Source organism: Ammospiza caudacuta, chromosome 3 (genome assembly GCF_027887145.1).
Source record: "Ammospiza caudacuta isolate bAmmCau1 chromosome 3, bAmmCau1.pri, whole genome shotgun sequence".
NCBI lineage: Eukaryota > Metazoa > Chordata > Aves > Passeriformes > Passerellidae > Ammospiza > Ammospiza caudacuta.
This window is the reverse complement of record NC_080595.1, coordinates 5,998,960-6,011,709: the sequence shown is the minus strand read 5'-3', so window position 1 is coordinate 6,011,709 and position 12,750 is coordinate 5,998,960. Positions and strand designations below refer to the sequence as shown.

The window sequence follows — 12,750 nt, the reverse complement described above, 5'->3', positions numbered from 1 at the left end:
CGCCGCCTGCGCCCGGGCCCGGCCGCAGCGCTCCGCTCCCATTGGGCCAGGCGCGCCGGCCTGCCTAGCAACAGCCTCCGCCGCTGCCGCGTGCCGCTGACGCAGGGCGGCCGATTTTTCTGATTGGCCACGGGGAGCGCGGGCGCCGGGCACGCCCTAGGGGGCGGGGCTGCGGGAGCGGCTCTTCCGGGGCAGAGGCGCCGGCGCGGGTTCGGGCCGGGCTCCTTCCCGCGGGAGGGACGCGGGGCCTGCGGGGCCCCCGGGACACGGCAAGAGCCTACAGGGGGCTCCTTGTCCTGCCTTCCGGCTCTCCTCTGCATCGCTCGAGAAGGAGGAGCCCCAAGAGGCTGAGCTGGTCCCCGGGGCTGCACCCCATATTTGCGGGCCTCGTTAGTGCTCCCATACACAATTCTGGGGGAGCTGCCGGTGGGAACAAGGGGGCGAGTGAAGCTGGTGGATCCAAGGGTGACAATGTGCCTGTGAGCGCTGCGAGGCCCAGCACAGCCGGAGCTTTGTAGCTGCTGATAGGGAGAAGGCAGTCCCTGGGACAGGGGGTCCCTGCTCACATGGGGCTGCCCGATTAGCTCATTGGCAGGTGGTTCTGCATCCTTACAGGGGGAGGATGTGTCCAACAGCCTGCATGTGTCACCCTCAAGGCGGTGGTGCAGGTAGGCAAAAAGCTCTGGGTAGTGTCAGAGGTGCTTCAGCAGGAGCACAGTTGTGGCATGTGGGGAAGAAGTTCCCTAAGAGTGTTTTGAAAGATCAGTGCATCAGCTTATTGATCTTATCATCTTCATTGACCTGATCCCCAGGGGCAGAGCAAGGTCCTGGTTTCTGTTGTTCTTCCTCTATGTCATGCACAAGTGGCCACAGCCCCAGCACAACCATCTGGGTGTTTGTGAGCTGGAAACCCTGCCACTGTGAGCAGGCAAAAGCCACTTGCTTGAGGAGTTTGTAGTTATCATAATTCCCTGTCAAAAGCTGTCACATGGAATTCTGGATTGGCTTTCCTTGGTCCTGGAGGTTGGTGAAACTCAGCTTCACCAAACTGTATTTGGCCCCTGACTTTGTCCTGGTGTCAAGTGACTGATGTTTGTGCCTAACTTCTGACACTGTGGCACAAGGTGGCCATCAAGGTCATCTCCAAAAAGAAGGCAGAAATGGAAGAAAACCTTGGGAAATTCCTGTCCCACTGGATGCAGGCAGGGTGAGAAGGTGGCATTATCAGGGGGCAGCAGGAGCAGCCCCTGAGCATCTGCAGGGCAGGGGGCACATCTGAGGGTCTCCAGAGGCTAAGGGAGAATTGGGAGCACCCTTTGGGGAGCTCCATGGGCAGCAGTGCTGCTGGATGGCTCAGTGGGGCAGGGGTGTTTGGGGTTCAAAGGAACAGGAGTCCTTGGGCACTGTGAGGCAAAGGGCAGGAGTTCTGAGGGGCAGGGGGTTCTTGGAGCTTTGGGAGGATGGAGGCGTGGTGGGCACTCCTTGGGGGACTGACGAGGGTCGGGGGAGCAGCGGTGGGCAAAGGGGATGGGGTGCAAGGCAAAGGGGAGCCAGCGGGGGGCAGGGCCGTCCCATGCCAAGCCCATGTGTCCCGAAGGGCTCATCCCGCTGAGCCACGGCATGCGGACAGCTTTTATCTCCTCAGGGAACATCCTGGAGCAGGGATGCTCCCAGCTGGGGAATCATGTTCCCCAGCCCAGGGAGTGAAGGACTCCCTGGAAGCTTCTCTCCATCTCCACATCTCTGACTGCTCTTACCAGTCCCAGCTCTCCTCCCTGCTCTGGTCCCTCATTTACCCACAGCTCCTTCCTTGCTTCCTGACCTGCCTGGCCCCAGACCTTCATTCTGCACCTGCCTGCCCACAGCACCCTGCAGAGGGTTAAACCTGGAAAACATTTTCCTAGACAGTGAGGAAAACATGAGGGTCCCCATCTCCAAATTTTCCAGAAGGGTGGAAAATGAGGAGGATGTCAGTGGGGAGTCTTTTGGGGTCTCAAATATCAGGGACTGCCCACCAAGGTATCACTGAGCCAGAGCTGCTGCCAATCCATTCCTGTGCTTCTGCATGTACTGATATCCAGCAGGACAAGCCCTGTGACCTCCTCCTGGCAAACACATGGAGTCCTGAGCTCACCTTCTGCACCCTGCTCTGGGGCTACAAGCCTTGTTATGCCACCAACCTGCAGCACCTGCTGTGCCAGACCCAGCAGTCCTGTCTTGCCACAAAGTCAGCCCCTGAGCTAGGACTGCAAGGTGAGGGGCTGGGAGATTGCCCTGCCTTCAGGAAGGATGAATTCAGCATTAAAGGATGGCTCCACCTTCCATCTGAGCTCTTCATAGTTTTCTCTGCATGGTCCAGCTAGGAGACAGTTGGGCAAGCAGATGAAGAAGCCCATGGTGCTGAGGAGCAGAAATCTCTCCTCCTAGCAGGCCTCTCTGCATTTCCAGAGGCTGCCTTTAGCAGGACGTTGCAGAGTCTGCCCTGCCTCAATTCACCTCTCCTTGCCTTTCATTCCCAAGTACCATCTCAAGATGGCTCTGCCCCTTTTCTGGTTTCTCTGCTGCTTTGAATATCCTTATGCTCTCCAGAGACTTTTCTCACAGTAGTTTCCTAACCAGAACTTTCCCCTGGTCTTTCCAGATCCCTTTGGTATCTCCTGCTCTGGTTTCTGTCTTTTGAGGAGATTTGTTTGAGCTCATCCACAGCCACACACAGCTCTCATTCCTTCTCTTGAGAGTGTTGCTTAGGATCAGTGCTCATTTGCTGTCCTTTGCTTCCCATCAGTCTTCCTCATCTCCAGATCAGGCTGGTAAATCCAGGTGCAGCTGCCTCTGAAGAATACAGGATGGGAAGGAGGCTGACACTGGAGTAGCCCAGCAGGCTGTGTCCTTGCCCCATGGTCTGTCTCCAGACCCCTTTGGGGTCACTCCACACACACAGAAACTCTCTGGAATGTGCCCTTGCCCATAGCAATAGTTTCTACTATTGCTCTGTTGTAATCTTTGTTCATGCCTTGAGCTAAGAAATCCCAAATTCTTTCCCAACCTTTACTCTGACTCGATTTTCCTGTTCTTCCTGTACATGTTTTGTAGAAATTCTGGCTGGTAAGAAATCCTGTGTCAGCACATTTCCTCAGCTGTTTTGCATTGTTCAGATCCAGTATTTGTTGAGCAGAGATGGCAGAATTTCACCCTGGGTTGCTTATAACAGCAGCAGAAATAAGGTTTGTAATGGACTATGGCCTCAACAATCCCTCAAGTCGACCAGAATTCCACCATGGGGGTTAATTTGCAATTCAGAATGGATCTTGTGCATTGATTTCTGGGGTGTGTGTGGTAATTTTTGAGGATAACTCACAGAAAGTTACACTAACAAAGGATTAACCCTTAAATGCCATAGCCTGCTGCATATTCATACATCTCATACATGATGCATAAATTCCATTCAAACACAGGATTCTGTCTGGTCAGTGTCTTCTTCCTCTGAATCCTGACAGCGTCGTCCTACCCAAGCCAGGCAGGAAGAAGTTTGTTTCTCCTGATAATGGAGGAATAAATTCTCTTTCTCTGGAAGATTTAGGTGTCCTGTGGCTGCTATCTCAGTGCAAGTCCTTTCTGTAGAAAAGAAGTATCCTACATAGCATAGTTTCTATTTTAACATTTTGTTACAACCTAAAACTATATTTAACACACTACTTAAGAGAATTAATAACACAACACATATAATATTCATTTTAATATTTGCAAAAAGCCAATCCTAAAATATGCATTTTTCACAGCACAAAGCCAGGGAAGCTCTGTAACTTCCTTGCCTTGCCTGTGTGGTTCCTCTTTAGGAATAAGTCAAATGAAGACCTACTTTCCACTGTGGTATCATAACACTTCTGGCCATCAAAGAGCCTTTTTCCCCGTCCCTGTTCCCACTGGCAATTCCATCAGTAGCTTGGCTCTGACTCTCCTCACATCCCTGAACCAGCTGTGCCGTGTGAAAAATGCGTATTTTACGATTGGCTTTTGGCAAATATTAAAATGAATATTATGTGTGTTATGTTAGAAAGTTATGCTGTATTAATTTTTTTAGGTAGTGTGTTAAATGTAGTTTTAGGTTATAACATGTTAAAATAGAAATTATGTATGTGAGATATTTTTTTAAGAAAGGAATAAGGTACTCGCACCAGATAGCAGCCCCAGGACACCTAAATCTTTCAGAGAAAGGGAATTTATTGCTCCATTATCAGGAGAAATTAACTTCTTCCCGCCTCGCTCAGCCCTGAAGATGCTGTCAGGATTCAGAGGAAGGAGCTGACACTGACCAGACAGAATCCTGTGTTTGAATGGAATTTATGCATCATGGATGAGATGTATGAATATGCAACAGGCTATTGCTTTTAAGGGTTAATCCTTTGTTAACGTGAGCCCTTTTTCGGGCTTATGTTGCCCAGAAAGAGGTACCCGGACATCCGTAACTCTTTGTTTCTATTGTCTCATATTGCCCTAAATCCAAATTGTCCAAATTATTATTACTCTAATTGTATGACTATTTTTATAACCATTTTATTACTATTAAACTTTTAAAATTTTAAAAACAAGCGACTGGCGTTTTTCACAAGGGGCTCTTTCACGGGCCCGCAGAGCTCCCGCCCTCAGCAGCGCCGCCCCCTCACCGCCCCGGCCCACAGCGAAATGGCGGCCGGGCTCGTGCCCGCAGTAGAGATGGCGCCGCGGCCTCTCCGAGGCGGGGATTGGCGGGGGCGGTGGAGGGGCGGGGCGAGGGGCGCGGCCGGGGGCGGGGATTGGCGGGCGCGCCTGGGGGGCGGGGCCGGGCAGTGCCGGGCAGGGCGCGCGGCGAGTGAGCGCGGCCCCGCTCCGCTGCCTCCGACTCCGCCGCCGCCGCCGCTGCCGCCCCCGCCCCGGCATGAGGAAACGCAACGAGTCGGTCACGGTGGAGCATGAGCGCGCCGCCGCCGCCGCTGCCGCCGTGCCCGGGCCCCTCGACAAGGGCTGCAGCCTGAGGCGAAGCCTGCGCCTGCCTTCCTCCGCCGCCGCCGAGGGCATGAAGCGACCGCTGGGCAGGTGAGCGCCGCCGTCGCTCCGCCGGGCTTTGTTATCCCCGTGTCACCGTCTGGGGGGCACCGAGAGCCTGCCGGGGAGCGGGACGGCAGCGGGGCTGGGTTTGGCGAGCAGAGAGGACGGGCCGAGGAGCCGGCGGGACGGACAGGTACGCGGGCCCGGGATGGTGCCCAGCTCAGCCCCGCTCCCCGGTTTCCCTGGTTTTCCCTGTTTTTCCCGGTTTTCCCGGTGTGCCAGGTACCGGCCCCGCGGTGCTTTCCGTTCTCGGGGCAAAGGACTGGCCGGAGAGCGGGGCGGTAACGGGACCAGCCAAGGATGGGAGGGGTTTGGTGCTCGGTGCTCGTACCTGGGCGCTGCCGCCTCCATCCCCCTTTGGAGCAGGCAGGCGTTCTCCCAGAAAAACAAAAATAAAAATGGCTAGCCCGGAATCCTTCCGTCAGAGAGCGTATGTGGAGCGGCGGGGCCCTGCAGGTAGGATGCGTGCGTTTTTGGGAGAAGCTGGTGGCTGTCAAAGTGATCTCTTTGCCGTAAATGAATCAGATTTAGGGGTCACTAGGAGAAGCTGACATGCGTGACTGTTGGAAGGAGTTTAGCCGTGGCTTTTTGCCAGGTATGTGAACGTTTTAAATGTATTTATAGTGGGGAAATGTTTGTGTGCCTTTCTAAAAAGACTGTAACAATAGAAGGTGCTTATCACCTGGACCCTTCATCGTGCAAGATTTTTGGGGGGATGCAATACACGATCAGAACTGCCTCCCTGGCCCTCTGCAGCTGCGAGTCAAGATACAAGCTTTAATTTCCTCTAAATCAGTATGGTGGTGTTCTTTGTGTTTTGAAAGTGTGGAGAATGTGTAGAACAGCTATGTGGTTTGGGTAGCTGAAATCAAATCGCTGTGCTTCAGCAATACATCAGCCAATTTTTGTGTTTTGTTTAAAGGTGCTTATCAGTGCATTTCTAGTAAATGAGCTGTTGTGGATATTTCTCTGCTAAATTTTCTGAGATTTTTTTTTTCTGTTCTCATAGACAAAATTAGCATTTGAAAAGAGCTGTGGACACTTGTCATGTTCAAAGACAGAGGCTTTAAAATGTGATTTCTCATATTGGGTAATAGCTATTTAATTTTGTGCCCTGGAGGTAAACCTTTGGGATGCTGTCACTGCTCTGTACATGTTCTGACAAGCTTTTGGTAGTTGAAAATGGCGCTGAGTTGATCTCTCAGTTTCCATGACTGTGCAGTGGATCCAACTGCGACAGTGCTCGGCTTTTATAACATTTTGAAATTTGGCACATCTATTCTCCTTGTCCAAGTGGATGTTTCCTAGACCAGTGGCACTGGAGTGATGGCTTGCTGGCTCTTCAGCATTGTGAATGGCACTCAGGCACCTTTCACTCAATGGAAATGCTCTGTGGGTGGTGAGCAAGCCCTGAGAGCTCTGAGTGCAGGCTGTTGGCTTGGTCTGGCAGGCAGGCAGGTGCTTTGTGGATCCCAGACACAGCACAGCTGTACTGGGAGGGCCAAGCTCAAAATAGGGGAAGCACATCCTGTCTGCGAGAAACACTCTTGCGTTTATTTCTCCATTTACACGTTTGAAAGCGGTCAGCAGTCAAGCTTTCCTCGGTTTTCTCCATTTTCCACTTTTGAAGCCTGTTTCACTAATTCCTGAAGTCCTACATGGATTCTGGCCCTTCCTCCCTGCTTCCCACCTCCCCCTGTCCTTTTTGGGTCAGGTATTCTATATTCTATATTCCACACAGCAGTGTTTCTCAAACTCGTGACATTGTAGGAGAATCTTGTTTGAAGCTGGCTTTTCCTTTTCCACATTTTCAAATATCTGTGATGTTTTGTTTTTTTTCCTTTCATGCTGTCCTGTGTTGCCTACCTTCCTTACTGACTTTCAGTGGCCCTTCTCTGACTTTCCTCACCTTGTGAGCCTTCAGACAGTGGCTTGCAGGCAAAGTGTCTCTGTCTGCCAGTACCTTCCAACAGTGTTTTTTATGGGACAACAAACACACTGCTGAATCTGGGCGTGCAGGAAGGGGAGGTCCAGGCAGAAGAAGTTATGATGCCCAGAGATAAGGTTCTTATCCAGAACAATCACCCTGAGTCAGGTCAGACAGCCTTTAGCTCCATATCCCACCTTTGGTGGACAGCAGGGAGTGTTTAAGGAAGAACATGGGGCAATGCATGCAGTGACCTCCCCAGGGCAGTTGTGGTCAGTTATGTGGCCAACAAGTTGCTGTTACACCATCTAGATCATTATATTTTAATATGCAAGGTCATGCTGTTATTGCAGCATTCCTTATACTGCTGGGAATAAAAGTAGTCAAGTAGTCCTTGGTTGTTGTTTTCAATGGGTTATATCAATTTTACTCCCCAGCTTGCCCAAACTGTGAGGTGAAAATTCAGCTGCAAGGTTCCTGAGGTGGAGGTGGAGGTGCCATAACATCTGAAATTGGTGATTTGTACCAGACTGTTCTTAGCTTGCTCCTTGATGAAAGAGTTAAAATCAACTCATGGATGCTGTGTTAAAGGGGAAGTTGGGCTGGCTGCATTTCGTGCTGCTGGCTTGGGGAAGCAGCACATATGTCTGGCTTCATCCTGTGGGTTTCCACCTCTTATTTGTGAACCATACAAGCCCCTGGCTGGGAAGGCAAACCAGTGCCCAGTGGCTGTGTGGTTGTGCAGCCAAGGGCTGATCCTGTGCCATATTCCATGGGTCAGGAGCACGGGGAGAGGGAGCTGCAGAGGCAGCTGTGCCTGCAACTGCAGCAGTGACCAGGAGGCTGCTGCTGTGTGCCCTTCTCCTGCTCACATCCAGCTCCTCAGCAAAGGCTAAACAGCACCCCAGGTGATGTTTATGGGATACAGAGCTGGCTCGGTACCAGCAGCAGTTTGTTCTTACAGCAGTATTTTTGAACTTTTACCAGCACTGTGTTTGCCCCTCAGTTTTTTGTTCAGTCATAGCATCACAATGTGCTCATTCATCCAGGAGCTGAAACTCACTCTAAAGAGGTGGCTGTGCATTTTGACTGGCAACTGCTCTGTTACAGAAAGTGTGTGCATGGGCTTCAGAGTGTAATGGAGATGGATATCTGATAAATAAAATTTATGTGGCTTTGGCTAGTGCATAGTGCAGTCAGTGTGGCTTTCCTTAAGTGGTTTACAACCAGAAATTAACAAATACAGGTATTTCCATTTTCTTCTATAGATAGCAATAATATCTACTATGATGTTTACCTAAGCACTTTACAAGTTGTGCCTTTAAAAGTGCATGATTGTCTTTTTAAAGGAGCTGTTTTGTCTGAAATAATTTCTTTATTTACTGCATTATTGGTTTTAATAATAAGCAGTGCTTGCTTTTCCTGGTATGTATGTTTTGTGTGGATGGCCATTCCTCTAATATTTCTGTTGTGAGGCATTTTCCAGGTGCCAGTGTTGGAAGTGCTAGATGGATATTAGGGTGGCATTGTGTTTTGGGTACTTGCTGTGACTCATTTTTGTGCTTGGTGGCTGTGATGTTCTGAGGAAATGTGTTTGAGCAGCCATGGATGTGGAAAACCTTTATGTGGGAGTACAGAGAATAGAGAAAATCAAATGAGCTTAATACTGACATTAGATACCAGAGCAAATTCTCCTATCTCATTTCTGCTGAACCCTGATCCTGGTGATAAAAGGTCACATGCATGTTACCCTTCCCTTCTGTGACCTCATGGTTATCTGATCCTCATTCAATCCCAATCAATAGTCAGACTATAGACTTGAGGTGTGAATTTTGCCATTATTCTACAGTTATTCTAGATTTGCTACCAATGTTAGAACTTGTTCCTGTCTCTCTCCATGCTGTGGAGCAGTGAAGTGCTCCAAATCCCATGTGTGTGAGCTTTGTTCCTTGATAGCTGGAGAAGCTGCTGTCCCTTCAGCTGTCCCTGGTACCTTTACACCCTTGATGCTGGCACAAGTCCCTGCCAGGGGAAGTTTTGGGACCCTTCCAGTGCCTGTCCAGCCTGTGCACCCCACAAGCTGGGTATTTTTGGGCTGACACTGCAGTTGGATGTAGTTTCAGTTCCACTGCAGTCAGCCTTGTTCCTGTCTGTTGTGGAGCATTTCCTGGGTGTTTTGTGAGCATGCAGGGAGGTGCTGAAGGGAAGAGGGTGCAGTAGGCTCTCTGCTCGTCCCCTCTGATGCAGCTGAATTTCCCTGGAACACCGAGTGTGCTCGAGTGTGACAAATGCGATGTGTGGTGACCCTTGGTGCCATCCTGCCCCAGCAGCTGAAGTGCTTCATGTATTCCCATGGCTCCTTGGATTTAACCAGTGGTACCTTCCCTCTGACAGAAAGCTTGGCCATCTCCAATATCTGCCCCTCTGTCCTCTCTGTGCCCCATCCTTACATCTCTAGACCTAGCCCCCTTTCTCCTGATGTTACTTCTTTAGAAGCATTTGCAGAGTCTTTTATGATTATTCCAGTCTGTTCCATTGTAGCACAGATGACAAATACTTGAATTGTTCTCCTGCAAGTTTTCATCAATATATTTAAGGGGTTTTTTTCCTCAAGTGAATTTTATGCCATTGTCTCTCTTAATTACTGTGTTCAGGTTAAACCAGTTACTTGTCAGGGCTTTCAAAAGAGGAAGGAGGCTGCCTGCATAGAGATATTTCATCAATCATGCTGCTTTTTCACCAATTCCACCTTCCTACTGGTAACTGCCTCTATTTCAGTTTTTCTTGAGCAGAGTTCACAAAGGAGCTGTGAAATGGTTTCCAGTTGCTTGCCTGTTCTTTCTTTCATAGTAAATACAGGTTGAATCACAGTCCCTCCAATGGGTAAAATATGAAAAAACAGTTTCCTTTGTGTGAGGATTTTTTTTAGTGTGTGGGGCTCTTTTTTGGTTTTGGTTGTGTTGGGGTTTTTTGTTTGCCTTTTTTTTTTGTTGCAGTTCTCTTGAAGAGCATGCACTGTAATATTTTGCTCAGATATGTCAAAAATAGGATTGTGTAACTTTTTCCACCTTTATGTCTTCTTTTTTTTTTTTTTAATTATTTATTTGAAGGGTATCACAGTAGCTCTGCCTCCTGTTTTGTCCTGTGCATTGTCAGCCATTTTGGCAGCTTAAGGCTGGGGAATGCCTCTGAATTTCTCCCAGGTTACCAATCTGGGGCATTAGGTATTCGTTCTCTGCAGCATCTTCCCAGTTTGCTCATCTTTTCCAGCCATTATAATTCTCTTTCCTTGTGCTCATCTTCTCCTCACTCTTTCTCAATGACACATTAGTCATTTGGCAAAAATAGCAATATTCCCTGCAATGTGGGGAATTATTTGTTTTATTATTGTGGGTTGTTTTAATTTCATATATTTTTTAATTTAAAGATTTGTGAAGTTATAATGTTGACATGTAGCAGTTCTGTGCCTCAGTGTGTTACTGTTACAGCCTATCTTTTTTTCACCATTTTCATCACTGACTTGGGAGGTTTTTTTTTTAGTGTTAACTAGGTGTGGTTTACTCTCTTAAACATCCCTTGAGACTCAGCATCCTCCTGCAGGTCTCTCTGTATGACCTAAAATTTCTGTCTTTGCATCCAGTGTACCATGAGCCTCTCTGGATTTTCTGTAATAGAGCACAGCATTTTTTCTGCTGCATCTGCTCTGTTGTGTCTGAGCAGTTTCCTCAGAGACCTCTGCTCAAGCAGGAATGTTCAGGCTGAAGAGAGTTTGCCCTCTGGTTTGGTGTTGGTCTCCCTAAACTCCTGATTTCCTTGCAGTGCAATATTTCTGACATCATCCTTGCCCCTGGGTTCAGTTGCTCTGCTTTGATGGCTTGTGTCTGAATTAATAATTACCATGGTATTGCTAATTGCTGCTACTTTGCTTTCTGCTTGGGAGATGTATGAATCGCCTCTACTTGTCTGAGTATCCCTAAACTTCCCTCGGGTTTGGTAACTCCTGGGACCAACAGGGCTTCCCTGTCATCTCTGGAGTGAAGGTGCCTGTGGACATCAGGGTCTTCCCAGCATTGTCACCTTCTCTTCTGTCCTTTCTGGAATGTGGCTGCTGTGCCAGAAATCAAGTTCTCTGCAGAGGCAGTCACAGGTCGCTGCAGTGGATCTGTAGGTTCTCTCCAGGGTGCAACGTAGATGCATTTATTTTTGGTGAAAACAATGTTGGGGTGTTTTTATTAAAACTAATGATGGTGACATCATTTCCTCTCCAGAATCCCCTTTCTGCTCCATGTTCAAGGGCCTGGTGTACCCCAGCAGGACTTTTGCTGTATTTGAAGAGTGCTGCCAGCTGGGTCTGGGCTCCTTGGAAAGGAGCAGTGCCTGCTTAGGAGGCTGCAGCCAAGTTACTTTATCCTCCTGGGCATGAAGGGCAGGGCAGATTATTTTGGTAAATCATATCAGGATGTGAAATTAGTGCATTCTACAGCAATTTCCCTATAAAACCTGGGGTTTTGTGAGCTCATTGGGTAGCTGTGCTGTGTCCTGTTGGAGCTCCAGCAGCAGCTGGCTTCTGGCATGGGGAGTGAGTGAGAGACTGCAAGCAAGGGAAGTTTACTAAGGATGTAATGTGAGAGCACTATGTTAATGTAGCTGTGACTGAATCAGTACCACAAGAAGATTAAAAGAAAGTGCTTCAGCTGTATTAAAAGGGTAACAGGAGACCTAGGAGACTTTAAAGCCATTAGCCTGAGGTGGAGTCAGTGCAATTTAAATTGCAAGAGTTAATTTGAAATTCAGTGGAAGAAGATTTAACAGCTAAATATATATATACTAATGAAAGTAGATCTGTCCTGTGGAAGGACACTGTAAAATGCAACAGGTTTGTCAAGATTACAACCTGGTTGATCAAAGTATCAGCAGTAAAATTGTTTCTCCAGAGCACTTGACTTTGTACTGTAGTTTTATTGACATTGCTTGCACGGCTAATGGAAAGCGTGATATCTCTATTGAAAATTGGCTCAATGGAGAGAGAAACAACTGGGAAATTGGAGTGGGATTGATCCTTGAGTTCAAAGGTGTGTAATTTTGTATATAATCATCCCAAGGATGAGTTGGTTATCAGTTACTATTGATAAACATGGGAGGAGGAGAGGATTGATGAGGGCTGATGGATGGGGAAGTCAGCAGTTCAGAGCAGATAGCCAAATAGTGAAAAGGTCACCAGGACACAAGCAAAGCTGGCAGGATGGTGGGGAGAGAGGGTAGGGGTTGTGACAGGGATAGGAATGGTGGCAGAGGGTGAAGCTGTGCTAGGTAAGTCACCTCTGCAAGCTGTCATGTGTCCCTGAATATCCCTTAGCCAGACAGGGAGGCTGCCACCTAGGCTGTGCACTTTTGCCTTCCTGGCACACATCTCCTTCCTTCTCTCTCTCTCTAGTGCAACACTTGGCTCCAGAAATCTGCCTCTTTCACATTGAAGGCAATTCAAACTTTCAAACAGAATTTCCTAATTTTAGACTCTATCACATGCCTTGATCATTCACTGAGCTAACAGGAACCATGACTATTTGCTTTCCAAATCAAAGTGTTTATTTAACCCAGATTTATTTCAAGAGTGTAACTCTAACTGAGAAATAGAGCAATAGAAAAGATTGTTAGACTAGAAGATTAACTTTAAAACACAAACACTTGAAAATATTTGAGATAAGTCCCATGGCTGCCCTTCTTCAAAACTATATGTC

The 12,750-nt window shown here is 48.4% G+C and overlaps 1 protein-coding gene across 1 annotated transcript in view; it reads left to right on the top strand.

Moving 5' to 3' along the window:
• The first annotated feature begins 4,837 nt into the window (after positions 1-4,837).
• The window catches only part of ABHD12 (abhydrolase domain containing 12, lysophospholipase), a 33,957-nt gene continuing 26,044 nt past the window's right edge, over positions 4,838-12,750 (top strand). Inside the window, exon 1 of the mRNA XM_058801842.1 lies at positions 4,838-5,073. Coding sequence (XP_058657825.1) covers positions 4,916-5,073 — 158 coding nt within the window. The 5' untranslated portion in view covers positions 4,838-4,915. The remainder of the gene's footprint in view (positions 5,074-12,750) is intronic.